The 25,178-nt window shown below is 53.9% G+C and overlaps 2 protein-coding genes across 12 annotated transcripts; both read right to left on the bottom strand.

Annotated features, from left to right (window-relative positions):
* Positions 1 to 125: 125 nt before the first annotated feature.
* On the bottom strand, positions 126 to 18,062 carry LOC110474486 (dual specificity protein phosphatase 22-A). Of its 11 annotated transcripts, none has more exons than XM_085589923.1 (8): positions 17,578 to 18,062; positions 17,382 to 17,458; positions 16,059 to 16,092; positions 15,486 to 15,568; positions 12,053 to 12,102; positions 8,796 to 8,870; positions 7,407 to 7,578; positions 126 to 1,420 (listed from the first exon to the last, which is right to left on the bottom strand). In XM_085589923.1, exons 2-8 carry the CDS (start codon positions 17,400 to 17,402, stop codon positions 1,199 to 1,201), a joined length of 657 nt encoding a protein of 218 aa, XP_085446049.1. In that variant the 5' UTR covers positions 17,403 to 17,458; positions 17,578 to 18,062; the 3' UTR covers positions 126 to 1,198. The 11 variants fall into 11 exon arrangements, with proteins under 11 accessions (XP_085446049.1, XP_085446055.1, XP_085446050.1 ...); XM_085589928.1 differs by lacking the exon at positions 126 to 1,420 and adding an exon at positions 2,454 to 3,616 and having other exon boundaries at positions 7,407 to 7,442; XM_077786235.2 differs by lacking the exon at positions 126 to 1,420 and adding an exon at positions 2,454 to 3,616.
* Positions 18,063 to 18,480: 418 nt separating this feature from the next.
* Positions 18,481 to 23,841, bottom strand: COX4I1 (cytochrome c oxidase subunit 4I1). The gene is made up of 5 exons (XM_021537951.2): positions 23,805 to 23,841; positions 22,772 to 22,851; positions 21,015 to 21,182; positions 19,601 to 19,732; positions 18,481 to 18,746 (listed from the first exon to the last, which is right to left on the bottom strand). The coding sequence occupies exons 2-5, from the start codon at positions 22,848 to 22,850 to the stop codon at positions 18,610 to 18,612; spliced, it is 516 nt and encodes a 171-aa protein (XP_021393626.1). The 5' UTR covers position 22,851; positions 23,805 to 23,841; the 3' UTR covers positions 18,481 to 18,609.
* Between the last annotated feature and the right edge of the window lie 1,337 nt (positions 23,842 to 25,178).

Genomic DNA, 25,178 nt, shown 5'->3' on the forward strand with positions numbered 1-25,178 from the left:
TTCCCCAATCCCCAATCAGTTCCCCCAATCCCAAATCAGTTTCCCCAATCCCCAATCAGTTCCCCCAATCCCAAATCAGTTTCCCCAATCCCAAATCAGTTCCCCAGTCCTGAATCAGTTTCCCCAATCCCGAATCAGTTTCCCCAATCTCCAATCAGTTTCCCCAATCTCCAATCAGTTTCCCCAATCCCCAATCAGTTCCCCCAATCCCAAATCAGTTTCCCCAGTCCCAGACTGGTCATTCTCCAGTTATCCCAGGTCATTCTATCCCCAATTCCAAATCAGCCTTCCCAGTCTCAGACCAGTATTCCCAGTCCAAGACCAATCCATCCCCAGTCCATAAACAGTATATTCCCAAACAAACCTCCCAAGTTCCAGACCAGTCTCCCAGTCCCAGACCAGTCTCCCCAGTCCCAAATCAGTTTCCCCAGTCCCAGACCAGTTTCCCCAGTCCCAGACCAGTCTCCCTAGTCCCAGACCAGTTTCCCCAGTCCCAGACCAGTTTCCCCAGTCCCAAATCAGTTTCCCCAGTCCCAAATCAGTTTCCCCAATCCCAAATCAGTTTTCCCAGCCCCAAATCAGCCTTCCCAGTCTCAGATCAGTGTCCCCAGGCCCAGCCCAGCCCATTCCCAGTCCCAGGCCACTTTCCCCAGTCCCAGACTGGTCCATGCCCAATCCCAGTTTAGTCCAGGGGGTTCCCAGTTCTTTTCTGGATCGAGGCCAGTCCTGGATCGTTCCCTCCCTGCCTGCCCAGCAGTTCCCAGTGTTCCCAGTACAGATTTGGTGTCCTGACTTTGCCCCAGCCCAGCCAAACCCAGCCAGAGCCACCAGAGCATGAAGCCCCATCTGCAGCCTGACTTCAGAGGGGCTTTTTTGGGATTACCAGATTACACACACATTTCTTGGAAGAAAACCATAATTACTCCCACGTGGGCAATACAGAGAAATGGGAAATGGATGGAGCTGCACAGATGGTTTAATAAAAATAACGCTCTGAGGTGCACAACCTTTCCTGGCATTTCTAATAAAGAACGGCTGGAATGAGCCTTGATTTTAAGTTTTTTAAGCACCCCCCCACTGATCCTCATTGGATCCCCCCCAGGAGATTTGGAGTGAGCCAAAAAACATCTTCTGCCATCAGATACAGTCAGGAGGATTCATGTTCTTTTTTGACCAAAAATACAATTTTAATCTTTGCTTATCGGTGGGGTTTTGCATCACCACCTCCCCTTGCCAGACAGAGACCCTCCTGTAAAAACCTTTTTTTTTTGTTAAAATTCTGGGCAATTTGTGATATTTTAAAGGGTCTGCACACAACCAAACTCTCCATCCCCTCTGGGGATCCACTGCACTGCAGTGAGGTGACTTCATCATCCCCACCTTCATTTTGGCTCTGCAGCTTCAGGTAAATCCAAATTCCCTGCGGGGAAGATAAAAAATGAGCCCCATTAAAATAGGGTTTCAGGCAATTGAAACAGGCTGGGAGCAGAGCCCATTTCCCCGTGCCAGAGGCACCAGGATTTTGGGAAGGCTGATGTGGGATAGTGTTGCTTTAATTTTTTTACCAAAACAAAAATTAAAATTAAATATATATAAATTATTACAAAAATATAAACTCAAAAAACTCTAAAAACTCATAAAAATTCAAAACAACAGGGCAGCAGAGCCCAGCAGCCAAGCGTGAGGTGCTCTTGGCAATGGCCAAAAAGTGGAAATCCAGCCCAGTTTTGCCTGTTTGGGGTTTGCCTCCCAGCTCCCAGAATTCCTAAAGCCACCTCAGGTCCTGCTGATGGAAGCCAGAGTGGAAAAACAGATATATTCACCTGGGATAGCCCTGAAAGGCAGGGAAATTTGGGTGAGGAGGGGATTTTGGGGCTTGGCTGTGGCTGGGATGTCAGGCACGGCGGGGGTGCTGCTCTGGGGAAGAATTCCCTGGGATTCCCCAAATCTGGGGGATTTTTCCAGCTCTGCCTTTGGTGCCGTGGTTCCCTGGGGGTGTTTGAAGCTCGGGCTGTGGAGTTTATCACACCTCCTGCACCTCTAATCTCTGCTTATCACCCATCTCCAATGACTTCCTATTAACTCCCCTGCCTTCTCTTTTCTCTTCCTGCCTGCAAGTTCCATTTTTTTCTGCTTCCTAAAATGAAAACAGAGCCTTTAAATCCAATATTGATCCCTGAGCCCACCCCATCAACAGCCTCCAGCTCATTATTTGCTTTCCCTTTGCTTCCATGTGGAATAAAACCCACAGGGACCCTTTTCTCCATCTAAATAAATGGGGAAAAAACCCTTTTTTTTCCCCCCCCTGGAATTCTATATCATGGCTAAACGTGGAATATTTAAATCTTTTCATCTTGCTGGTGGTTCTCATCAAGAAAATGGGAAGCAGGGTGGTTTTTTCAGTCCATCTCTGTATTCCCACCAGGAACACCACAAATCAAGTCCAGGCACCCTCAGGATTTAATCACTCTCTTCTTTATTAGGAGCTGAGTCACCCCTGGTGCTGTCACACCACAAGTACCCGAAAATCTCCATCAAAGAGAATTCCTAGAAATGTTTTGAATCCCTTTTTTCTTAGAAGGAGTTGCAGAGCAGAGATTTTTATTTGAGTGGACAAACAGGGTAATTATAATAAAAGGCATGGAAGGGTTGGAGGTTTCCATGTGGAAGGGCTGAATCCACGGGATGGGACCCTCCTTGTAAGGCAGATGGGAGAAATTCCTGACAAAATAAAAACTCTGGAAAAGCACAATCCGAGTTTGGGATGAAAAACTGGACATGGGCACGGGGTTTGGGTATTAAAAAGGCTTTTGGAGAGGGACAGAGTTAAATTGGTCCATGGGTAAAGGTAAATTTAGATTGCCTTTTTCCCCCTACCTGGGGCTGGGATAAGGAAAATGCCAGCTAAAAGGAAAATTTGGATTTACCTTTCCCCTCATCTTTGGGATTGGGATGAGGAAAATGCCAGCTGAAAGGTAAATTTGGATTTACCTTTCCCCTCATCTTTGGGATTGGGATGAGGAAAATGCCAGCTGAAAGGTAAATTTGGATTTACCTTTCCCCTTATTCCTGGGGTTGGGATAAGGAAAATGCCAGCTAAAAGGTAAATTTGGATTTACCTTTCCCATTATTCCTGGGATTGGGATAAGGAAAATGCCAGCTAAAAGGAAAATTTGGATTTACTTATAATATTTGTGTTGAACAGTGTGTTTTTAGCTTAAACTAATAGAAAAATGCCAACACTACAGTGAAACATGGAGGGTGTGAGGAAGAAGAAAAAGGACAAGACATACCTAATTTTTTTTGTTGTTGTTTCTTTTTGGACTCCTAATTTAGAATCTTAAAATTTTACTTTTGCACCCGTGCCACACTTAATTATTCCTTATATCAAACACTCAGAGCTGGTAATTGATCCTGTAAGATTGAAAACTCTTTCCATGGCCAGAGATCACAGCCAGTGTCTCTGGGGGCTCTGTCCAGGGGGGTTCCTGAGCCCTGCCAGGGTCCCAGGGCAGCCAGAGGGAAGCTCTGGATTCCCAGAGCCCAGCAGCTGCTGCAGCTCCTGCTGGTCCTGGAAGGGGTTCCTGCCGTAATCCCGGCGGATCCAGGCGCGGTACTGCCGGGGAAAAAAGGCAGAGGAGGATTTTGGGGTGAGCTGGGCAGTGAGAGAGCCCAGAGAGAGCAGGGCTGTAGCAGCTCCAGTGGAAAGCAGCGAGCAAAGCAATTCCTGCTGCGTCCCCAGCACAGCCGGCGTGCAGGAAGCTCCCAGTCCCACCGAGCACCCCACAGATGCTCTGGGATCCCCATCCCAGCACCCCCACATCCCCAGAGCTGGCAGCACCCTCGGCTTCCCAGCCCACGCTGGCCGCAGCTGGCACAGCAGCTTTATTTATTCCTGCTTGCCAAGAAGCTGCTGCTGCTCCCCGTGTGCTTGAATTCCCGTAAGGAATGCTTCCCGAAGCTTTTTTTTTATTTTCTTTTTTTTTTTTCCCCCACTACAAGCAGCACGGCCGAGTTGGTCCTTGCAAGGTGAGGCAGGTTTGTTGTCAGAGCACCTCAGGAGGTTTTGAGGAGCCTCTGACCCCACTGATCCCCATTACTGCTGGTGGCCAGGGGCCAGCTGGCAGCAGGCTGAGGGCTGGAAGCCAGGGATGATCCAGAGAAACCATTCGCGTTATTGCTGGGATGAGGAAACAGCCAGACAGTCCCAAATTGCAGCACGGAGCAGCGTGGGGCAGCTCTGCCAGGATTCACCACTCCAGGCTCACAGGGAATCTCCCTGAGGAGCTGGGATCCAGCTGCTCCCGCGTGGAAATACCGGGATGAGTGACAGGAGCACCCCCAGCAGCACCAACCACCCCGAGGAAAGGATGGAGGGCGCCTGTGGGTGCGAAGGGTGCGGAGAGGGACCGAGAATTGGAGCCCTGGGATGGGGACAGGGATGGGATGGGATGGGATGGGATGGGATGGGATGGGATGGGATGGGATGGGATGGGATGGGATGGGATGGGATGGGATGGGATGGGATGGGATGCAGCCAGGGCATCCAGAGGGAGAGGGAAGCAGCTCCCGTGAGCTGCCCAGCCTCGGCACCCCCAGGCTGAGGTGCCCTCGCTGTGGATTTGGGCTCCTGGATGGGCAGGAGCCACCCAGCTCCCAGAAAATGTTGGGATGAGGGGCAGCAGGATTGGCAGCTCAGCACTGGATCAGTCACAAGAGGAAAAAAAAAAATGTTTTAGACTGACCCTGGTGATATAATCCCCTCCTGCGGCCAGGGAAAATCAGCTGGGACAGGGGGGATTTCCACTGGGAATGTCTGGATTTCCCAGCTCCACCCCCTCCCACAGCAGGGCTGTCACACCTGCAGGCAGGGACATCCCTGCCCAGGGCAGCCCTGAGAGCCACACCTGTATTCCTTGAGGAAAAACACCCCTGGAACGCGAGACCCACAAGGTTTGGGACAGGATTTGGGGCAAGACCCACGCCAGGATCTCCTGGGGGGCACATCCCTTCTGTGCCAGCCGTGCAGAGGGATGGAGCGCCGTGGGAAGGGCGCCCTGGCACCCAGCAGGGCTCAGCACCCAGCCTGGAGCTGGTCCCACCGCCCAGGGAAGAGGGCAGGGCTGGCTGGGAGATGGGGGGAGCTGCCAGGCATTTCCTCCTAAAGCCAGAGCAAGAAGTGGTTCCAGCCCATTTCCTCCAGTGCTGAGCACCAGCCCATCGCCCTCCTCCTCCTCCTCCTCCTCCTCCTCTCCCAGCCATTCGGGTCAAAGGCAGCCTGGCCACGGTGTGCCAGCACCATGGGGGACAGCTCTGCCACCAGAATGCCCATCGGTGCCCTCTGTGCCATCCACACTGCGCCCACTGACTTCCTTTTCTAACCTTACCCCTCATCCTGCTGCTGCCCTCGGTCCCTTCCTTCTTTTTTTTATCCCTCCAGCCCAGGGAAGCCCCATTTGCCAGCTTGAAACCACAGCTGCACACCCCATCCCTTCCTCCCAGCTCAGCTCCCTGAGGTGAAGGAAACTGAGGCACCGCAGCCCCAGAAGGTCCCAGAAGGTCCAAGGAGGTCCCCAAAAGGTCCAAGAAGGTCCAAGCTGTTCCTCACAGCTTTCACCACCAAGGATTGAGGCTTCCCACCCACGAGGGCCGTTCTCTGGCCAGTGCTGACATCACAGGGAGCACGGGTGGGAGTTTCAAGGAAAAGGCAACTCTTGCTAAATCCCACGGACAGGAAAACACATCCCAGCACCTCCACCCTCAGCTGTGCCTTGGCTGTTCCAGGGAAAGCGTTGCAAAGCCACTGGCAAAAACTGTGAGGTGATGGAAAAGCGGCTCCCAAGGGAAAGGGAGGGAATTGTGGCATCCATTGAGCCCAGCGTGGATTTTGGGAGCAGGAGGAATCGGGGGGATGGAGGGAGGGCACGGCAAAGCCCAGAGCAGGGTCTGTGCTGGGCCAGAGCGTGGGAAGGGCTGGGGAGAGCTGGCCCAGCCGGGGGAAGCCCCGCAGGGAATCTCCAGCCCCGCGGGTGTTTTGTCATCCCCGGGAGCGTTTTCCAGCCTCCTCCAGGGGCGTTTCTGGTGACACCGGGGCAGAGCCACATCCCTCATGTGACAGCACCCGGGTGTGGGTCTCAAATTCAGTCAAAGAAAGAAACTGAGAATTTCTAGCCAGGCAGAAGCCTGGGAAAGAACTGGGAAAAATTATAAATTATTCTTTATCTCTCTTGTTTTTCACATTGTTTATAGTTAAGTTCTATCACTGTGCGTCAAGCACTCTGCACCAATGGTGTGAGTTGCTTTCACTTCAGAGCCAATGGATTTGATCCTTGCGAAGCTCTGTATAAAAGAGTGGGGCATTTTGAATAAATGGGAGTTTTACTATTACAGCCTTCCGAGTCAGAGTCTCTTCATTCCCGCCCTGCCTCGACAGCAACACCCGGGGAAGGGAACTTGGCACTGGGATGGGGCTGGCCTTGGGGACAGTGTCACAGGCTGTCCTGCTCGCCGTGCGAGGGCAGGAATCCCCTCCGAGCGCTCCGAGGGTCCCGCTTGCCGCGGGGACATGGCGCGGTGGCTGCGGAGCACGGGCGGCTCTGCCAGCGGGGCTGGCACCGGGCTGAGGGGGCACAGGGGCTGTGACATCCCTCGCACACGTCCTGTCCAGGGTTTCCCTCTCCTTGCAGAGGTGTCTGTGCCCCATGGGAAGTTTGGGAGGCCAGGGATGGGTGGAGGAGCAGAGTCCGGAGTGGGAGGCTGGAGAGCCAGGTGGGAGCTGTGATTTAAAAGCCTTTTTCTTGTCTTTTTAAGGTCTTTCCCTTTGCCTTTCAAGGCCTTTCCCTCTGCTTCCGAAGGTTTTTGGGTCAAAAGTGCAGCTCTGACCTCTGCACTGAGTGCTCTCCCAGCTGCTGGGATCCAGCTCGGCGCTGCTCCATCCTCCCTGCCCCGGCCAGCCCGAGCTCCTGCTCTCCCAAAACCTGCTGCCCCAGCTCGGTTTGGGGAGGAAATGGGAGATTTCTCCACCCACACCTGCTCCTGCCTCTGGGAGCAGGGCACTGGCAGATCCCAGCGTGCCCAGGCATCCCGAAACTCCTCACAAGAGCCTTCCTCCCTCTCCGTGCTGCATTCCCGGGAATCGGCCCAGCTCCTTCCCGAGCTCCCCAAGGGCCAAACTGCTCAACCATCCCTCCCGCTGCATCCCAACTCGAGAAAACAAGTTCAGCGTTTTTCAGACCTTTTTAAAGCTTACTCACACGATATCACGGCGATTTTTTTTTTTTTTTTTAATTCCTTTCTGTTTTTGCACACAAATTCCCCAAATCCCGCTGGGGCAAACAGAGAGCTGCGTGCAGAGGAGCCGTGCCCGGTTGCAAAGCCTTCCAAAACACCCCTCAAGGGGACCTTACCTGGGGGAGCAGGGTGCTCTGGTACTCCTGCAGCTGCTGCTGGAAGCCGGAGTTGGGGCTGGCGTAGGAGCGCACGGCTCTGGTGGCAGCCAGGCAGCTCTGCCAGCCCAGCTCTGTCACTGTCATCAGGTATGCCACCAGCACCGTGCTGCTGCGGGACACCCCGGCCAGGCTGGGCGCCACAGCGGGGGCATCAGGGAGGGGATCCCGCAGGAATCACCCCTGGGATGCAGAATCCCTCGCTGGGGTGTGGGCAGAGGGGACAAGGAGCTTTCTCACACTGCTGTTGTCACCTCCCTGTCCCCTCCTCACGCCTGTCCCACATCCTGGATGCTCGGGTGGTCAGTGCAAGGATCCCATCCCTGAGGATCCAAAGTCCTTCCCATGGCTCTCCCTGCTGCTCTGTGCCTCCTCCTCTCCTTCCTCCCCCTCCTCAGTGATGCTCAACACCAAGGACAGTTTTTGGGAGCCCACACCTGATGCCGCAAGTTTTAGCTTTTCTATTTTTCACATTCTGTGCTGCTTTAGAGTGCAGTTCTGAGCTTCACATGAGGGGATGCTGAGCTCTGTGCACAGAACAGGGAGACAAAACAATTCCTGCTCCAGCTGGGCACCAAGGACAAATGATCCAAACCTCAGCCCAGGAGCACAAACAGCGTGGGCTGGAGAGAGAAAAACAAGCAGGATGGGACTGATGGGCTGGAGCTGGAATGGGACAATGAACTCCAAGGTGCCAATGGAGCAGAACTGATCCCAGGGAGAGCCCCGGGAGCGCTCGTGCATTTTGGGAGCGTTTTGGTTCACCTTGGGTTCATTTTGGGACCATTTTTGTTCATCTTGGGTTCATTTTGGGACCATTTTGGTTCACCTTGGGTCCATTTTGGGACCATTTTGGTTCACCTTGGGTCCATTTTGGGACCATTTTGGTTCACCTTGGGTTCATTTTGGGAGCGTTTTGTTTCATCTTGGGTTCATTTTGGGACCACTTTGGTTCACCTTGGGTTCACTTTGGGACCATTTTGGTTCATCTTGGGTTCACGTTGGGACCATTTTTGTGCACCTTGGGTTCATTTTGGGCCCATTTTGGTTCATCTTAGGTTCATTTCGGGACTATTTTGGTTCACCTTGGGTTCCTTTCAGAACCATTTTTGTACCATTTTGATATGAACCTATTTCTGGAGGTACCCAAAATGAACCTTTTGAAATGGTCATTTTGGGTACCTCCAGCAAGAGCCTGGCTGGGCTCTGGTGCTGCCCAAGGTGGATCCATGGAGGAGATCCTTTAATAAATCCCTGCTTTATTCTGTGACCCTGCCCAGCTCTCCTTCCCCAGGCACCACCCCCAGCTCCCAGAGGACGGGTGGGGTGGGGGGTCACTGCAGCTCTCACCAGTGCACCAGGCAGGCTCCCCCTCCCAGCCGGCACTCGTGGATGAACTGGATGCACTCCTTGAAATGCTGCAGCCTGCAGGGAGACAGGCACAGGTGAGGAGGGAAGGGCACGCCGAGCCCTGGGGCAGTTTTGGGGCAGAAAAATCTGTTTTTCACCACTTGTCCTCCCTGGCCACCCAGCCCTGGGTTTTCCAGGAGGAGAAGTGTTGAGAATTTTAGACTTTTTGTACTAGAAGGCACTGACCCCCAAGAGAACACAACATTTGACCTTAAACCATAGGAAAAGCTTCCAAAATTAAATACTAAAACTAAAGTGATGAGTGTGTAGTTTAAACTAAAGGATGTAATATCACATAGTAGAAAACTTAAAGGTTTTAGAATGTAGTAATATATGTAAAACAACATAAAAGCTTTAAAAATAAAAACTAGTCCTTCACCTTCTTCTTCCTAAGTTTAAGTAGTATTGTGTAATTAAATAAAAAATTCACATCACAAGTCACAAGTATTAAGTTAAAAATTAGTTATTAAGTTAAAAATCAGTTATAAAATAGTTAAGTTAAAAATAAAAATAATTTAAGTATAATTTCTTAATGAAAGAATTTATCCTTAAGAAACCTTCTAAGAAAAGAGACACAACTCCATTTTTAACTCATTAAAACACTATCAAACTCACAAGTTGTGAAACTGGAATGTAAATAAAAAACAATCAACATCTCAACCCAAACAGAAAAATACCATCTCACACATTTAATCCAAAAAAAATAAATAAAATTAAAAAAAAAAAATCCAGAGAGAAGAGGGTCGCTTTGGCAGCACCTCTGCTGCGGTGCTGGACTTCCTCTGCTCTGCGTGACGGGGTGGGCGTGAGCCCACGGAGCCTTCCTGATTTCTCAGCAGCCAAGGCTTGACCTCCCACAGTCATTCCCACTGGTGCCTTGCCACGGGAGCTGCTTTCCCCCTGGGAACTCTCCAGAACCTCCTCCATCACTGCTAGCCCATGGAAAAGGCTGTTTGTTCCTCAGCCTGCCCTGGGAGCGCTGGGCTCGGCGCTGTGCAAGGAGCCGAAAATGAGTTTATGCAGGAATTGCAGGGGTTCTGCTTCCCAGGAACAGGAGCAGAGATGAGGGAGTGTCTGACATCGTGATCGGGTTAAAAATCCCGAGCCTCTCATTCCTGGAAGGAGATGTCAGTCCAAGGAGCCTCCAGCAAATGGAGCATCAACATCTGGGAGGATTTTCTCTGCCCAAAGTGACGCCTCAGTTTTTAGGTTTTATATTTTCCACATTCTGTGCTGCTTTGGTGTGTGGGTCTGGGCTTCAAATTTAGGGGATGGTGAGCTCTGTGCACAGAGCAGGGAAACAAAACAATTCCTGCTCCAGCTGGGCACCAAGGACAAATGATCCAAACCTCAGCCCAGGAGCACAAACAGCGTGGGCTGGAGAGAGAAAAACAAGCAGGGTGGGACTGATGGGCTGGAGCTGGAATGGGACAATGAACTCCAAGGTGCCAATGGAGCAGAACTGATCCCAGGGAGAGCCCCGGGAGCGCTCGGGCATTTTGGGAGCGTTTTGGTTCACCTTGGGTTCATTTTGGGACCATTTTGGTCCACCTTGGGTTCCTTTTGGGACCACTTTGGTTCATCTTGGGCTCATTTTGGTTCACCTTGGGTTCATCTTGGGCTCATTTTGGTTCACCTTGGGTTCATTTCGGGACCATTTTGGTTCATCTTGGGTTCATTTTGGGACCACTTTGGTTCACCTTGGGTTCATTTTGGGACCACTTTGGTTCATCTTGGGTTCATTTTGGGACCATTTTGGTTCACCTTGGGCTCATTTTGGGATCATTTTGGTTCACTTGGGTGCAGCCCTGGCTGGGCTCTGGTGCTGCCCAAGGTGGATCCATGGAGGAGATCCTTTAATAAAACCCTGATTTATACTGTAACTCTGCCCAGCCTCTGTTCCAGCTCAGCCTTCCCAAGGCATCCAAATCTCGTCCCAGAGGATTTCCCTGCTTGTCCTGCTGCTCTCCACAGAGCAGACATCATCCCCCAGGGCCTGCAGGTGCTGCCCACTCAGCCCCAAACTCTGCAGATCCCAGTCCTCCCCTTCAGCCCCTCGGCAGGAGCAGCAGGAATGTTCTTGCCTTGCAAGGACACGATGCTCGTGCCCCCAGCCTGCATCCCTCTCCCAGCCCACCCCAAAAGGAATTTGGCTCCCCCCATCCATCCTCACCCACTCCACGGGTGTTTTTCCCACAGGGAAAGCTCTGCCTGTGCTTTTCCAGCCTCCAAGCGTGGGATCAGGGAGTGGAATTAATGCTGAGAGCTGCTGAGCTCCCGAATCTCAAGCAGGGACACAAAGTTCACCAAGATTGTGAAATCCAAGGCATAAACTGACGAGCAGAAAATAGTTTCTTGAATAACTCTTCCTTCCTGCAGGCAGCCTTATCTTCTTTTTTTTTTTTCCTCCTTTTCTTTATCTTTTTTTTTTTTTTTCCTTTCGTAGACACGCCACAAGCGCAAAGAAATGAGCAAAGGGGGAAAAAATAACAGCCAAAAATCCCAGTTCTTGCTGAGGCAGGGTTTTCTTGTAAAGCTTCTCTTTCCGCTCAGCCAGAGCATGAGCAAGCAGGATTCCACCCCCGGGCACGGCTGCTCCCAAGGATGCTGGAAAATCCAGCACCTCCACAGGCAGGGCCTTGGAAATTAAGTTTTGATGCTTTTTAGGGTTTGATTGGAGAGAAAAATCCCATGGATTTGCCAATTTGCTGGTGCAAATGGATAAATTTGGATAAATTATGGGTGCCCGTCACCCAAAGCAGCAGCATCCCACAAAATCCTGGGAATTCCTCCCAGCAACTTCATCTCCACAATAGTATTCCAAGAGTTATGAGCATGGGTGCTTTATATGGCAAAAATAATTTATACTTTAATAAATTTCTCTTTAATTAAAAAAAAAACAAACCTTGAAGACTGACACAAATCATCTTTCTAACGTTCCAATTTTCAATCCTGCGTGGTGGAATAACTCTGAAACTTGACGAAAAATTACATTTCCTGACTGCAAGCACACATTAAAACTAGATTTTAAGCCCTAAAATGTTCTTTACCACACAAAAATGAGCCCGAGCTCCTGGAAAATTCGGGGATTATGTGAAATTTCACAGCGTGAATGGACTAAACCTTCATCCTGCAGAAGAGCTGAGCTTTTATTGACCAACAGCTGCCAACAGGAAAAAGGATGGGAAATCACTTACAGGTTTTGACTGGATGAATCTGAGGCCGAGATACACAGATAGGTCATGTCCTGCAATACCAAATAAAACAGCCATGAAATACCTGCAAGAATCACAAAATCCTCCATTTCTCCCTCTTTTTTTTTTCCTTCCTCGGTTGGCCTTGAGGGGAGAAGAAAGCTGAAAACCACTTTGGGGTTTGCCATGGATGGGTGCATCCATCCCACCCCGTTGATTTCCTCTCAATCCCACAGTACAGGATTTTGGGGGGCAACTAAAATATTCAGGAGCCCCCCAGAACAGAGGCAGAGAGCCCCAAATTCCACCAGGAAGACGTGCACTGACAAAGCCACCCTCATCCATGAGTTATTTCCTCCTCGTCCTTTTAATACCCCATAAATCATCTGCTGCCTGCTGGCCGAGGTCAGATTGCTTTCCTCTCCTTAAAACATCGCTTCCTCGATCCTCCCTGTTCGGAGCTAAATTTAGATCCTTTTTATCTGAGGGTTGGGACTTTTTTTAATCTTTTCTTAGCAAAATTGAGGGGGGAAATCCTGCAGCTAGAGCGCCAGGGATTGCCCCATCTCCAGCAGGTCCCTCCTGGCTCAGGCAGCCCAAACCCCTGGACCCCTCTCCAGCCCAGGAGGTTGGAAAAATTGGAATATTTATGGAAGGAAGGGGCAGAGCGGGATGGGCACTGGGATAATTCTGTGCTGGGATGACCCACAGGGTTTCCACGCATCACCTCATCCACAGCTCCACGCCTGGTGCCATCCCAACGTCTCCCCACGCTGGGAAGAGCCATCAGGCCACTCCAAATCCACCGTGGAGAAGCCAAAATGTACTAAAGACACCCCAAATCCATCATGGAGAAGACAAAACTACCTCAAGGCACCCCAAATCCACTGTGGAGAAGCCAAAATTACCTCAAGGCACCCCAAATCCATGGTGGAGAAGCCAAAATGCTCTAAAAACACCCCAAATCTACCGTGGAGAAGCTAAAACTACTTCAAGCCAACCCAAATCCATGGTGGAGAAGCTAAAACTACCTCAAGGCCAACTAATCCACCTCGGAGAATCCAAAACCACCTCAAGGCACCCCAAATTCACTGTGGAGAAGCCAAAATGACCTCAAGGCACCCCAAATCCACCGTGGAGAAGCTAAAACCACTTCAAGACATCCCAAATCCACTGTGGAGAAGCCAAAACTACCTCAAGCACTCCAAATCCACTGTGGAGAAGCCAAAATTACCCCAAGCCACCCCAAATCCATGGTGGAGAAGACAAAACAACCTCAAGGCACCCCAAATCCACCATGGAGAAGCCAAAACAACCTCAAGGCACCCCAAATCCACCATGGAGAAGCCAAAACCACCTCAAGGCACCCCAAATCCACCATGGAGAAGCCAAAACCACCTCAAGGCACCCCAAAGGGTGACCCCCACCCCCAGGCCGGGATGAACCCGCGGCTCCTCACGGGGCCGGTGCCGGGTTTGCGGTCACGGCTCGGGGCCGTGATTGACACATTGCAAAACCCCCCGGGCCCTTCCGCTTCCCCTGCGGGCTCTGCTCCAGGGTGTAAACGCTGCGTGTGCTCTGCTCCGGGGTGTAAACGCTGCGTGTGCTCTGCTCCGGGGTGTAAACGCTGCGTGTGCTCTGCTCCGGGGTGTAAACACTGCATGTTCTCTGGGGTGTAAATGCTCTGAGCACTTTGCTCCATGGTGTAAGGGCTGCATGTGCTCTGCTCCGGGGTGTAAACGCTGCGTGTGCTCTGCTCCAGGGTGTAGGAGCTGTGTGTGCTCTGCTCCAGGGTGTAAACACTGTGTGTGCTCTGCTCCGGGGTGTAGGTGCTGCATGTGCTCTGCTCCGGGGTGTAAGTGTTCTGTGCGCTTTGCTCCATGGTGTAAGCACTGTGTGTGCTTTGCTCTGGCGTGTAAGCATTCCAAGAGCTTTGCTCCATGGTATAAATGCTCTGAGCACTTTGCTCCATGATGTAAGCACTCCGAGCACTTTGCTCCCTGTTGTAAGCGCTCCAAGCACTTTGCTCCCTGTTGTAAGCACTCCGAGTGCTTTGCTCCATGGTGTAAGCACTCCAAGCACTTTGCTCTGCATTGTAAGCGCTCCAAGCACTTTGCTTCATGGTGTAAGCACTCAGAGCACTTTTCTCCATGGTGTAAGCACTCCAAGCACTTTGCTCCCTGTTGTAAGCACTCCGAGCGCTTTGCTCCCTGTTGTAAGAGCTCCGAGCGCTTTGCTCCCTGTTGTAAGTACTCCAAGCACTTTGCTCCCTGTTGTAAGTACTCCAAGCACTTTGCTCCCTGTTGTAACAGCTCCGAGCGCTTTGCTCCCTGTTGTAAGAGCTCCGAGCGCTTTGCTCCCTGTCTGCCCCAGCCCAGTCCCCAGCCCCGGCCCGTCTGTCCTTCCCTGCGGCTCTGTCCCTCTCCCGGAACTCCGCAGGGAACGGCCCCTGCTGGGCTTTGTTGGGGCTCCCTCCGTGGTGGCCCCAAAAGCAGGAGGGGTCCTGGTGGTGCCGGTCCCTTCCTGCAGCATCCCAACGCTGGGGTGAAGCACCCCCAGCACCTGGAGGAGGTGGGGCTGCTGGGGAGAGTCCAGGGATGCTCCAAAAGCTGGGAGAACTGCTCTGGAGCCAGGCTGGGAGAGCTGGGAATGTTCCCCTGGAGAGGAGCAGCTCCAGGGAGAGCTCAGAGCCCTGCCAGGGCCTGAAGGGGCTCCAGGAGAGCTGGAGAGGGACTGGGGACAGGGGATGGAGGGACAGGACATAGGGAATGGCTCCCACTGCCAGAGGGTGGATTTAGATGGGATTTTGGGAAGGAATTCCTCCCTGGGAGGGTGGGCACAGGTGCCCAGAGCAGCTGTGGCTGCCCCTGGATCCCTGGAATGCCCAAGGCCAGGTTGGACACTGGGGTTTGGAGCAGCCTGGGCTGGTGGGAGGTGTCCTTGTCCCTCACCGGGCATCCAGCACCCCGCGGCCGTGCCCCTCGCTCCTCCTGGCGCACGGAACCATCCGGGCAGGATTTGTGCGCCCCGTCGCACGCCTTTGGCACCACCTGCCTCAGTTTCCCCAGCCAGCATCCCGCGGCGCTGCGGGGATCAGCGAGGCCGGAGGAGCGGGGACAGCTCCGCTGCGGGTCCCGGCCCCGCCGGGGCTCCATTCGCGGGGCGCCGCCGCCCTCTCGTGGGGACCCCCCGGCAGCACCCAGCACCGGGTCCCGCCTGCCCCCCAAAAACCACCGAGAGATGCCCCCAACACCCCCTCCCCAAATCCACCGCTGAGCTCCTTTGGGCAGCATCGCCTGGCATCCATCGGTGCAAATCGGTGCAAATCGGTGCAAATCCAGCATTGCTTCTCCCCAGGCCAGGAGAAGCTCCTGGATGTCCCTTCCCAGCTCCTGCTGCCCTGGGTGGTCGCCAGGCTCCCCAGCCAAGCACGCACCTCCAGCACGGGCGTGGCACGGTTGTGGATGGACAGGATGTGGGTCACCCCGTTCCTCAGCAGGTTCTCGTGGTCCTCCGAGTCTGGAAACGGGAGCCACGTGGGAATTACCTGCCCTGCTGGGACCCACCGGCCACCCCCCACCCCCTGACCCCCATTCCAGCCCTGCCCGCTGCCTCTCATCCCCCACACGGTGCAGGGAGGAGACTGGATTCCTCCTTCCAGGCAAAATCCCCCTGGGATGCACTGGGGACTCAGCAGGTTCCTAAAGCCATCCCCAAAAATCAGAAATTGCTCTGAGAACTCAGACAAGGCTGTTGTGTGCTTGCTGATGAGGAGGTTTTCAGATAGGCCATGAATTTCCAGCATGGCTGGTGACCACATCTCCCCAGTGGACATCATCCCTTTCCTGGGCTGGACTGAGATCACTGGGATGGGGATTTGGGGCAGCTCTGGAAGATGCTGAGATTCCCAGTTGGGAGCACATGGAGTTGCCAAGGAGAGGAATCCTCCAGCCCTTCCAGCTGCCCAAGGATCCCAAAGCACCACGGAGGGGCAGGGAAAGACACTCACCATGAATATTCCCCAGGTAGAGGCCGGTGACAATCTGGGAGGTGACAAAAAGGAGAGAGAATTCAGATGGCACCAGGAACAAAGTACATCTGATGTGGTGGGAATGAGCTCCAGCAGGACCAGGACACCTGGCACCAAACTCCCCGGGCCATGCCAAACCAAGCACCCAAATCCACGGATCATCTGCATAAACAGCCAGGAAAAGCTGAGCCAGGAGAGCAGAGCTCAGGAGAAACTCAGCACAGAAATGGGAGGAGTTTGGATGTGATCCTCTGGAGTTTCAAAGGTTGCATCTGCCAGCTGGGGATGGATGGATGCTATTTATAGCAGGATTGATATTTATTGCAGTTAAGAGATGTCAAGGCTGCAAATTTGGTCTCCAACTGGCTGCGGCAGGGTTATGAAGGAGAAAAGGGAGAGTTGCGGGTGTTTAAGGGGTGTAAGAGCCTGCCAGAGCATTTCCAGAGGCAAAGAAAGACAGAGCTGATGATCAGCTGGACTTGCTGGTGCCCATCTGGCAGCAGAGCCCTGCTTTGAGGAGTTTCAGGGTTTTCAGCAGCACTGGGTCACATCCAGCTGCACTCCTGGGTGCAAACTCGTGGATTCAGCACAGCACAAGTTGTGAAGGGGAATGCAGAGCCCTGCATCTTATGGAGTCCAAAACTGGATCCTACAAAAGTGTCAGCACCAATCCAGCCCTTGGCAACAACAGCCTGGACCCCCCGAAAGGGTTTGGTGGCACTGGGGGGCTGTAAAAGGCACTTTGCCTGTCAGGCTGAGTTCACAGGGGGTGAATCCTCGGAGTTAAACCACATCAGAGCCGTGCAGAGGGAGTTTGCCCTGATCTGATCTCTCTGTTGGTGTCCCAGAGTCTAATTTTAAACTGGAGGACTCACATTCCAAGCGGTCGTTTAAGGACACCAACAGAAATCGATCCCCTCCTCCAGCCCTGGAGGAAAAAGCAGCACTGAAACCACACTACCCCCACTGCTGGGGCACACCCCGAGGGTGGAAAGGGAGGAATTTCCCTGCAGGGACCCCTGTTATCCCTGAGGATGAAAATGCCAAGGTTGTACCACCCCAGGGATGAGCACTTAATGCCAGCTGTCACTTTTCTGACACCTGCAGACCCTGAGCTCTTCACCTCGGTTATTAACCTTGGATTTAAATCCCTGTTTGTTTTCCTAATTCTCTTGAAGTGCTTAGCATTCCAAAGGGCTGTGGGAAAGGTGCAGATAGCCATATTTAGGGATCTGGGAAGTGCTGCAGAAGGGCTGCAGAAGAAGAGAACGTGCTGGCCACCATCCCACTGTCCCCCTGTACCTTGCTCATTCCAGTCCCCATGGATTTTCTCTGCCCAGGATCAGGATTCCAGTGTTTTTTTCAGTCTCCAGGGCTACCTGCAAACAAACACCCGAAATTCCCAGGGAGGATGGTGAGATCTGACCCCCTCCCAGAGCAGGAGGAAGGGAAATGAGCCAGGAAAGGAGCAGGCAGAGCCCTGGCAAACTCAGCTCACCTGAGGCTGCTCCGGCGGGTCCCGCTGCTGCTCTGGAGGGAAGGGGAGCAGAGAGTGGCTGGTGCCAGGGAGGGGAGGATGAAATAAGGATCTGGGATCGTGGCAAGGCTCAGGTTTCTCTCCTGGCCTTCCTGAGGTTCCACAGCTTTTTGGAAGGGCAGTCCCAGGAGGAAATCCCTTATCCCAGCAGCACTGAAACTCCAGCATTTGCTCCCAAAATACCAATTTTCTAAGCACAATCCCCTGGCAGCTCCATGTCCCTCACCCAGGTCGGTGCCACCAGGCTGCCAGAGGCAGGAGCTGTGCAAAAAGCAGGGAAAAGCAGAATTCCAGCCACCACCAGCCTGGGATTGTCACCCTCATCCTTCTCAGCAGCCCAGAGATAAATTTATCACTTAAGGGATTTTTTCAGGTGTAGGAAGAGGAATTCATTGCTTAATTCCCACCAGATTACCTCACCTTGAAAACCTTCCCAAATTTCTGAGTGGAAGGGAAAGAGGTGTCAGCAACAGCCCACCACAGCTCCTAAACCACATTATCAATTTCCTGATGGTTTCCTGATCCATCAGGAAAAGAGCAAGCTTGGTTTAAGCTTCAGAAGGGCAGGGATCAGAGGGACCAAAGATCTTGGGAATAAAAACCATGGATGTCCATGTGTAAGCACACAAGGAGCTGCATCACAACTCAGAAAAATTCCTTCATGGATCAGCTCTGCTCACAGAGACACTGGGAAAATCAGGGAGTAAGAGCTGTTCAAAACCTGCAGAGTCCAGCTCAGCTGAAGGGAGAAATTTGGCAGCAGCTTTCTTAGCCCTGAAAACACTAAGCCAGGCAGCAAATCCTGTTCATAAACCAAATATCCCACCCCAAGAAACCCACCCAGAGACCAGCAACAGGCAGCTCTCAAGTTAACCAGACATTTATTAGCATTTCTGGAGGTGGAGAGGGTGTTCCAGTACAACAAGCAACGAGGTCACACACGGGTGATGGAATCATCTCATATTCAAGCAGAGCAGGTTCCACTGAGTTGCTTTATTTCTTCCATTCGTTCTTGTCAAAATCCCACTGGGCTGTGATACCCTGCACGGGGTTCACCCTCATGTCCAACATCCTCTTGGTCTGAGCTGACACCCACTCGTCGGAGAAGGTGTGCGGGACGGGGCCGTACACTGCAGGATGGGAATTATGGAATTATGGAATTACATCCTCATGGCGCCTCAGCAAGTTGGGAATTTTGGGCTAAGTTTTGCTAATAAAAGGGTTTTTTCCCCCTGAAGTCATCTCACTGGAGCAGGGTGCCCAGAGAAGCTGTGGCTGCCCCAGCTCTGGAAGTGTCCAAGGCCAGGTTGGACAGGGTTTGGAGAAACCTGGGACAGTGGGAAGTGTCCCTGGCCATGGATGGAGGTGAAATGGATCTTCATGTGTGCATCCTCATGTCCCTGTGTGTGTTCAGGATCTTTTCCATCTTCAGGATCCCTTCCAACCCAAACCAGCCTGTGAGTCTGTGATTTGTTCCAATCCCCACTCCCTGCATGCAGTCTCTGCTGCATCCAGCCCAAACCACACTCCCACATGGATTCTCCAGTGGTTTCCTCCATCACCAACATAGCAGCTTCCTGCTTTCCTATTTTTGGGAGCCTCAAGGCAGGGAGAAGCTCCTTTAACTGCTGCTCTGCCTCCTGGCAGCTGGAGGCTCCCTGGAGGTTGAATCCTTAGCTGGGAATGCAGCCAAACGTGGCAGAAACCCAAATGTTCACTACCCGGTGCACCAAAAGAGGGGAAACTCTGGAATCAGGAATTTCACCACTCAATCCCTCCCATTTCCCATCCTCCCAAAGCTCCACTCCCTTTCTGTGAGTCAGCTTCCTGAATATTTCTGCTACATCCCCACCAGCTACAGCTCCAGGATGGAGTTTTCAGGCAGCTCCTGCTGGCAATCCCTGCTCTGGCTGTTCCATAAAGCATCCTGACCCCACAGAATTCCCATCAGGCATTTCCTGATCTCCATGGAAGAGTTACTTACTGAAGTGCTTCTGCCAGATGAGGATGACTCCAGTGAGACCAAGGAAGAACAGAACTCCCCCCAGGATGGTTTTCCACTCGTTTGTCCCTTTGTTCATCTCTGCGTAGGTCTCATTGAATTTTATCCGATACACTGGGGGGAAAAAAAAGTATCAAATCCTCTCTTTTAACTTTTCCTGGGATTTGTGGTGACCATGAACTCTGCAGAGGGAGGTGAACCAAGCCTGAGGCTGCCCAAAAGGGGGTGGATGCTAAATTAGGTTTGGCACACACCAAAGCAAATCAGTTGTTTCACCCCACATCAATTTTGGTCTCCATTTTACAGATTATCCTAAAGTTGGCCACAAGTTACAGTGTAGACCTGAAAGAAGAAAATCTGGGAGTTCTCCTTCCTCCCCTCCAATTCCCAGTGTGGTTATTGACCCCAAAGCTTCCTAGCACAAATAATTCCCACAGGAATGTTTCAAGCTCAAAAGGCTTCTCAGCTGCCACTGAAATCCACAGGAATTTAAAATCCAAAGCAACAGAAAATTTGGAGCAATTCCTCAAAAAGTTTTAAACCTTTCCCCGACCAGGCTCTCCCTTTATACCATGAGAGAAGTTAGAAAAGATGAGGCAGATTTATTTACAAGTCAAAACACCCACGGGGAGCCTTCATTAGCTGGAATTTGGTTCATTCCAAGGTCAGTGGTTATTAACATTCAAATCCAGGTTTGTGTTTGGGGCTCACTTCACACAGCTGGACTAACAATAGCATGTTAATCTGAAGAGATTTTTTTTTTTCCTGGCTGGTTGAAAGCAGATGGGAATCAATACATAAATAAAAATAATTATCATTATTTATTAATTATTCATTAATATTATTAATTATTTGTTGTTGTTGTTGTTACTATTGTTATTGTTATTATTATGTTTCTGGAAGAGGAAGGAATGGCTGAGTGTGCTCTCAGATATGGAACAGAATCCACAGCAGGGGCATTGCATGTTCTTTAAGAGCACTGAAGATCTTGGGAAGAAAAAGCATGGAGCACACAAGGAGCTCCACCATAATTAATAAAATTCCTTCATGGATCAGCTCTGCTCACAAACTCTGGGAAAAACAAGGATAAAGGGCATTCCAAGCATGGCCTGGAACAAAAAGCTGTCTAAAGACTTCTGACATGGGCCTGGAGTGCCAGGACAAGGGGAATGGCTTCGAGCTGAGTGGGTTTAGGTGGGATATTGGGAAGGAATTCCTGGCTGGGAGTGTGGGCAGGCCTGGCACAGGTGCCCAGAGCAGCCCTGGCTGCCCCTGGATCCCTGGAATGTCCAAGGCCAGGCCTGGAGCAGCCTGGGATGGTGGAGCTCCATCTTCCAGCTCCCTTCCCAGCCATGGCGGGAAGGTGGGAATGGTGATGCAGGGCCCCCAGACCTACGTTCCACTTTCTCCTCCACGGACAGGGCGCTCCAGGCCGCCTTCTCCTTCTCCTTGAGCGCGCGCTGCTGCGCCGACAGCTCCCGGACGAACGCCACCTCGGGCAGCGGCACGTCCCGCCGGTCCGCGTACACCGGCAGCGTGTACTCCTCGGCCTTCACCACGCCCGCTGCGGCACCGGGCACGGGACAGGGGACACGGGACAGGGGGACATGGGGACAGGGGACAGGGGGACACGGGACACAGGGACACCGGGACATCAGGACACAGGGACACCAGGACAGGGGGACACGGGGACACCGGGACACACACGTGGGGATGGACATGGGGACACCGGGACATGGGGACAGGGGACACACACGTGGGGATGGACACCGGGACACGCACGGGGACGGGGGGACACACAGGGATACAGGGACACACACGGGGATGGACACCGGGATACAAAGGGACAGGGGGGGACACACAGGGACACCGGGACACGCATGGGGACAGGGGGATACACACATGGGGACAGAGATACAGGGAGACAGAGACATGGGGACACAGACACAGAGACACACACACAGGGACATGGGGACACGGGGACACACACAGGGACATGGGGACACACATGGGGATGGACACCAGGACACGCAAGGATCAGGGGGACACACAGGGACAGGGGGACACACACATGGGGATGGACACGGGGACACGCACAGAACGGGGGAACATAAAGGGACAAGAGGATACACAGGGACAAGGGGATACACACAGGGACAGGGGGACACACACAGGGACACACACATGGGATGGACATGGGGACACACACAGGGACAGGGGGACACACATGGGGATGGACATGGGGACATGCATGGGGATGGGGGGACATACAGGGACACAGGAAGACACACACAGGGACATGAACACGGTGACACAGGGACAGGGGGACATACACAGGGACATAGGGACACACACACACACACACAGGGGCACACATATGGGGACACATGGACATAGGGACACACACAGGCACACAAGGCCATGGGAACACACACAGGGACATGCACAGAGCGACACAGACACATGGGGACACGGGGACAGACACACACAGGGACAGAGTGACACCGGTCACAAACAGCTCTGACTGCTCACGATCAAAACCCAGCAGTGCGGGAGGAGGAAGAGTTTGGCAGAAATTCCCACAGCACAAACAGGAATTGCAGAACGCTTTGGGAAGCACCTGGAAGATCACCCCCACTGCACCCCCTGCCATGGGCAGGGACGCCTGGCCTGGGCACTGCCAGGGCTCCAGGGGCAGCTGGGGGGCTCAGGGACCCTCCTGGCCCTGCTCAGCTCCTGCCAGGAGGGGACAGCCGGGGGGTCGGGCTCTGCTCCAGGAACAGGGACAGGAGCAGAGGGAACGGCCTCAGGGCAGGCTCAGGGTGGGCAGCAGCAGGAATTTCCCCATGGAAAGGGGCTCAGGGATTGGAAGTGCCCAGGGAGGGTTGGAATGCCCATCCCTGAGGTGTCCCAGGAGCTCCTGAGGTGGCACTCAGAGCTCGGGGATGGGGCACAGCTGGACTTGGTGACCTTGCAGCTCTTCTCCCACCTGCACAATGCCACGCCTGTGATTCCTGCCACCTCCCCAGCTGGTGGAATGGTTTTTATTCCCCATGGTTTTTACTCCCTCCAGCCCAAGCCTGCCCACCCGTGGCAGCTCTCTGCTCCTCCCCTCCAGGCTGTGCTCCATCCCCTTCCCCACCCCCGACCCACCGTGTCCATGTGCCCCGAGGCACAGGGAGGTGGAGATGGATCTCCTGCCGACCAGGCTGAACACTCTGGAAGCCAACATCCTGCAGGGGCAGGCAGCAACAGTCAGTGCCAAGGTGAAATTAAGAACATTTCCCACGAGTTTATATTAAACAAAAATCTATAAAGCCTAGAGATTTCCTGCTCCTTCTGCAGAGGACAGCACAGCCCTCCATGCTGGAAGGGATATTTAGTGGGAGATCTGGGATGAGCATTTCTCTCCCTGTTTTTAACCCCAGCCTCCAGCACAGGAGGCAAAGGACATTCCCTGATTTAAACCACCCTTTTAGGACGCTGTCATTCCAAAATAAACCATTCCTGGGCGGATTCCAGGAGCCCCAAGCCCATCCCGGAGCCACCGCAGCCACCCCAGCGCAGGGCGCGATCCCAGACAAGGCATTCCCACCGCACTGATTCCAAGGATTCCAGGCCCTCCGCTGACCCCAGCCCAGCCCAAGCCGACCAAACTCTGCCGGCTGCCCTTGTCACCCCAGTCCCGCCCGACATGTCGCGACAGCGGCGACAGAACCGCGCAGGGGCAGAGTGGAACCCGCGGGAGGGGTCGCAGCGCTGCCCCCTCAAACACCCCCCCCACCCCACCAGTCCGGCGGTGGGTGGGGATGGCGGAGGCGCTCGGTTCTCGCCCCCGGCCCGCTCCCGGCCCATGCCCGCCCGGCGGTGGATGGGGATGGCGGAGGGGTTCGGTTCTCGCCCCCGGCCCGCTCCCGCCCGGCGGTGGGTGGGGATGGCGGAGGCGCTCGGTTCTCGCCCCCGGCCCGTGCCCGCCCGGCGGTGGATGGGGATGGCGGAGGGGTTCGGTTCTCGCCCCCGGCCCGTGCCCGCCCGGCGGTGGATGGGGATGGCGGAGGCGCTCGGTTCTCGCCCCCGGCCCGCTCCCGCCCGGCGGTGGATGGGGATGGCGGAGGGGTTCGGTTCTCGCCCCCGGCCCGCCCCCGGCCCGCTCCCGCGGCCCGCCCGCCCGGCGCGGCCTCACGACCTGGCGACCGTCCTCTACGGTGGCGGCACCGGAAGGAGCCGCGCCGGAAGTGGGGGGGCAGCGAGAGCGCGGGGCCGGAGCGCCCCCCCGCGCGGGGGCTGACGGGATGCGGGCGGACCGCCGCTGGAGGTCTGCCCCGATTCCCAAAATCCCGGCGTTGTTAAAGGCGGGAAAGAGCTCCGGGATCGGCCAGAGTGCCGACCCTGTGACCCCACCGTGTCCCCAGCCCAGAGCAGCACCTCAGGGATTCCTGGGACACCTCCAGGGATGGGCACTCCAACCCTCCCTGGGCACTTCCAATCCCTGAGCCCCTTTCCATGGGGAAATTCCTGCTGCTGCCCACCCTGAGCCTGCCCTGAGGCCGTTCCCTCTGCTCCTGTCCCATTTCCCTGGAGCAGAGCCCGACCCCCCGAGTCTCTTTCCCACTCCCTCAGGAATTCTCCAGCCCCTTTCCAGCTCCATCAGGATTCTCCATCTCCCTCAGGAATTGTCCAGCCCCTTCCAAACTCCCTCGGAATTCTCCAATTCCTCTCCAGCTCCCTCAGGATCCTCCATCCCATCCCCTTCAGGATCCTCCAGCCCCTTCCCAGCTCCTTCAGGATCTTCCAGCCCCTTTCCATATCCCTCAGGATTTTCCAAATCCCTCAGGAATTCTCCAGCCTTTTCCCAGCTCCCTGAGGAATTCTCCATCCCCTTCCCATCTCCCTCAGGAATTTTCAAGCCTCTTTCCCAGCTCCCTCAGGAATTCTCCAGCCCTTTCCCAGCCCCTCCAGAGCCAGGCACAGCTCCAAGCTCCGGCCAGGAGAGCCCGGAGCCGGCCAGGGCCATTCGGGGTGTGCCTCTTACACAGAAACCCTTTTTCCTTTATTCTTTGGGATTCCTCATCCCTGGAAGTGCCCAGGGCCGGGCTTGGAGCCACCTGGGACAGGGAAAGGGTTGGGGTGGGAGTGGAGGATCTCCAGGGCCCTTCCAAGGTGAACCATCTGCGATTCACGGGGCTGGACTGGATCATCCCAGAGCTTCTTCCCACCCCAATGATCCCAGAGATCTTTTCCTGCTCAGTGATCCCAAAGATCTTTTCCCACCCCATCATCCCAGAGATTTTTCCCACCCCACCACTGCAGCCGTTCCTCCCCGGTCCCGTGGCTCTGCTGGCACCAAATGTTCCCACCCCACCCTGCCCACCCCAAACCCCCCCAGACCCACCACAAACCCCCCCAAACCTCCCCAACCCCCCACAAACCAATCCCAGACCCACCCCAATAACCACCCCAAATCCACCCCACCGATTTTGGGATCCTCCCTCATTGTGGGACCCCAAATCCACCCCAAACCCCCCCAACCCACACCCACCCAAACCCCCCCCGGACCCAC

Source organism: Lonchura striata, chromosome 11 (assembly GCF_050655825.1).
Source record: "Lonchura striata isolate lonStrDom1 chromosome 11, ASM5065582v1, whole genome shotgun sequence".
In the NCBI taxonomy this organism is placed as follows: domain Eukaryota; kingdom Metazoa; phylum Chordata; class Aves; order Passeriformes; family Estrildidae; genus Lonchura; species Lonchura striata.

Coding starts and splice junctions, on each gene's coding strand:
- LOC110474486 (XM_085589921.1), bottom strand. CDS start 17,402: ATGGGGACTGGAATGAGCAAG. Junction 16,242..17,381: donor TGGGGACTGGAATGAGCAAG/GTACAGGGGGAC, acceptor CTGTTTATGCAG/ATGATCCGTGGATTTGGGTG. Junction 7,579..8,795: donor GGAGCCTGCCTGGTGCACTG/GTGAGAGCTGCA, acceptor TGTGGCGCCCAG/CCTGGCCGGGGTGTCCCGCA.
- COX4I1 (XM_021537951.2), bottom strand. CDS start 22,850: ATGTTGGCTTCCAGAGTGTTCAGCCTGGTCGGCAGGAGATCCATCTCC. Junction 19,733..21,014: donor CGTGGAGGAGAAAGTGGAAC/GTAGGTCTGGGG, acceptor TTTTCCCCCCAG/TGTATCGGATAAAATTCAAT. Junction 18,747..19,600: donor CATCTGGCAGAAGCACTTCA/GTAAGTAACTCT, acceptor CCCATCCTGCAG/TGTACGGCCCCGTCCCGCAC.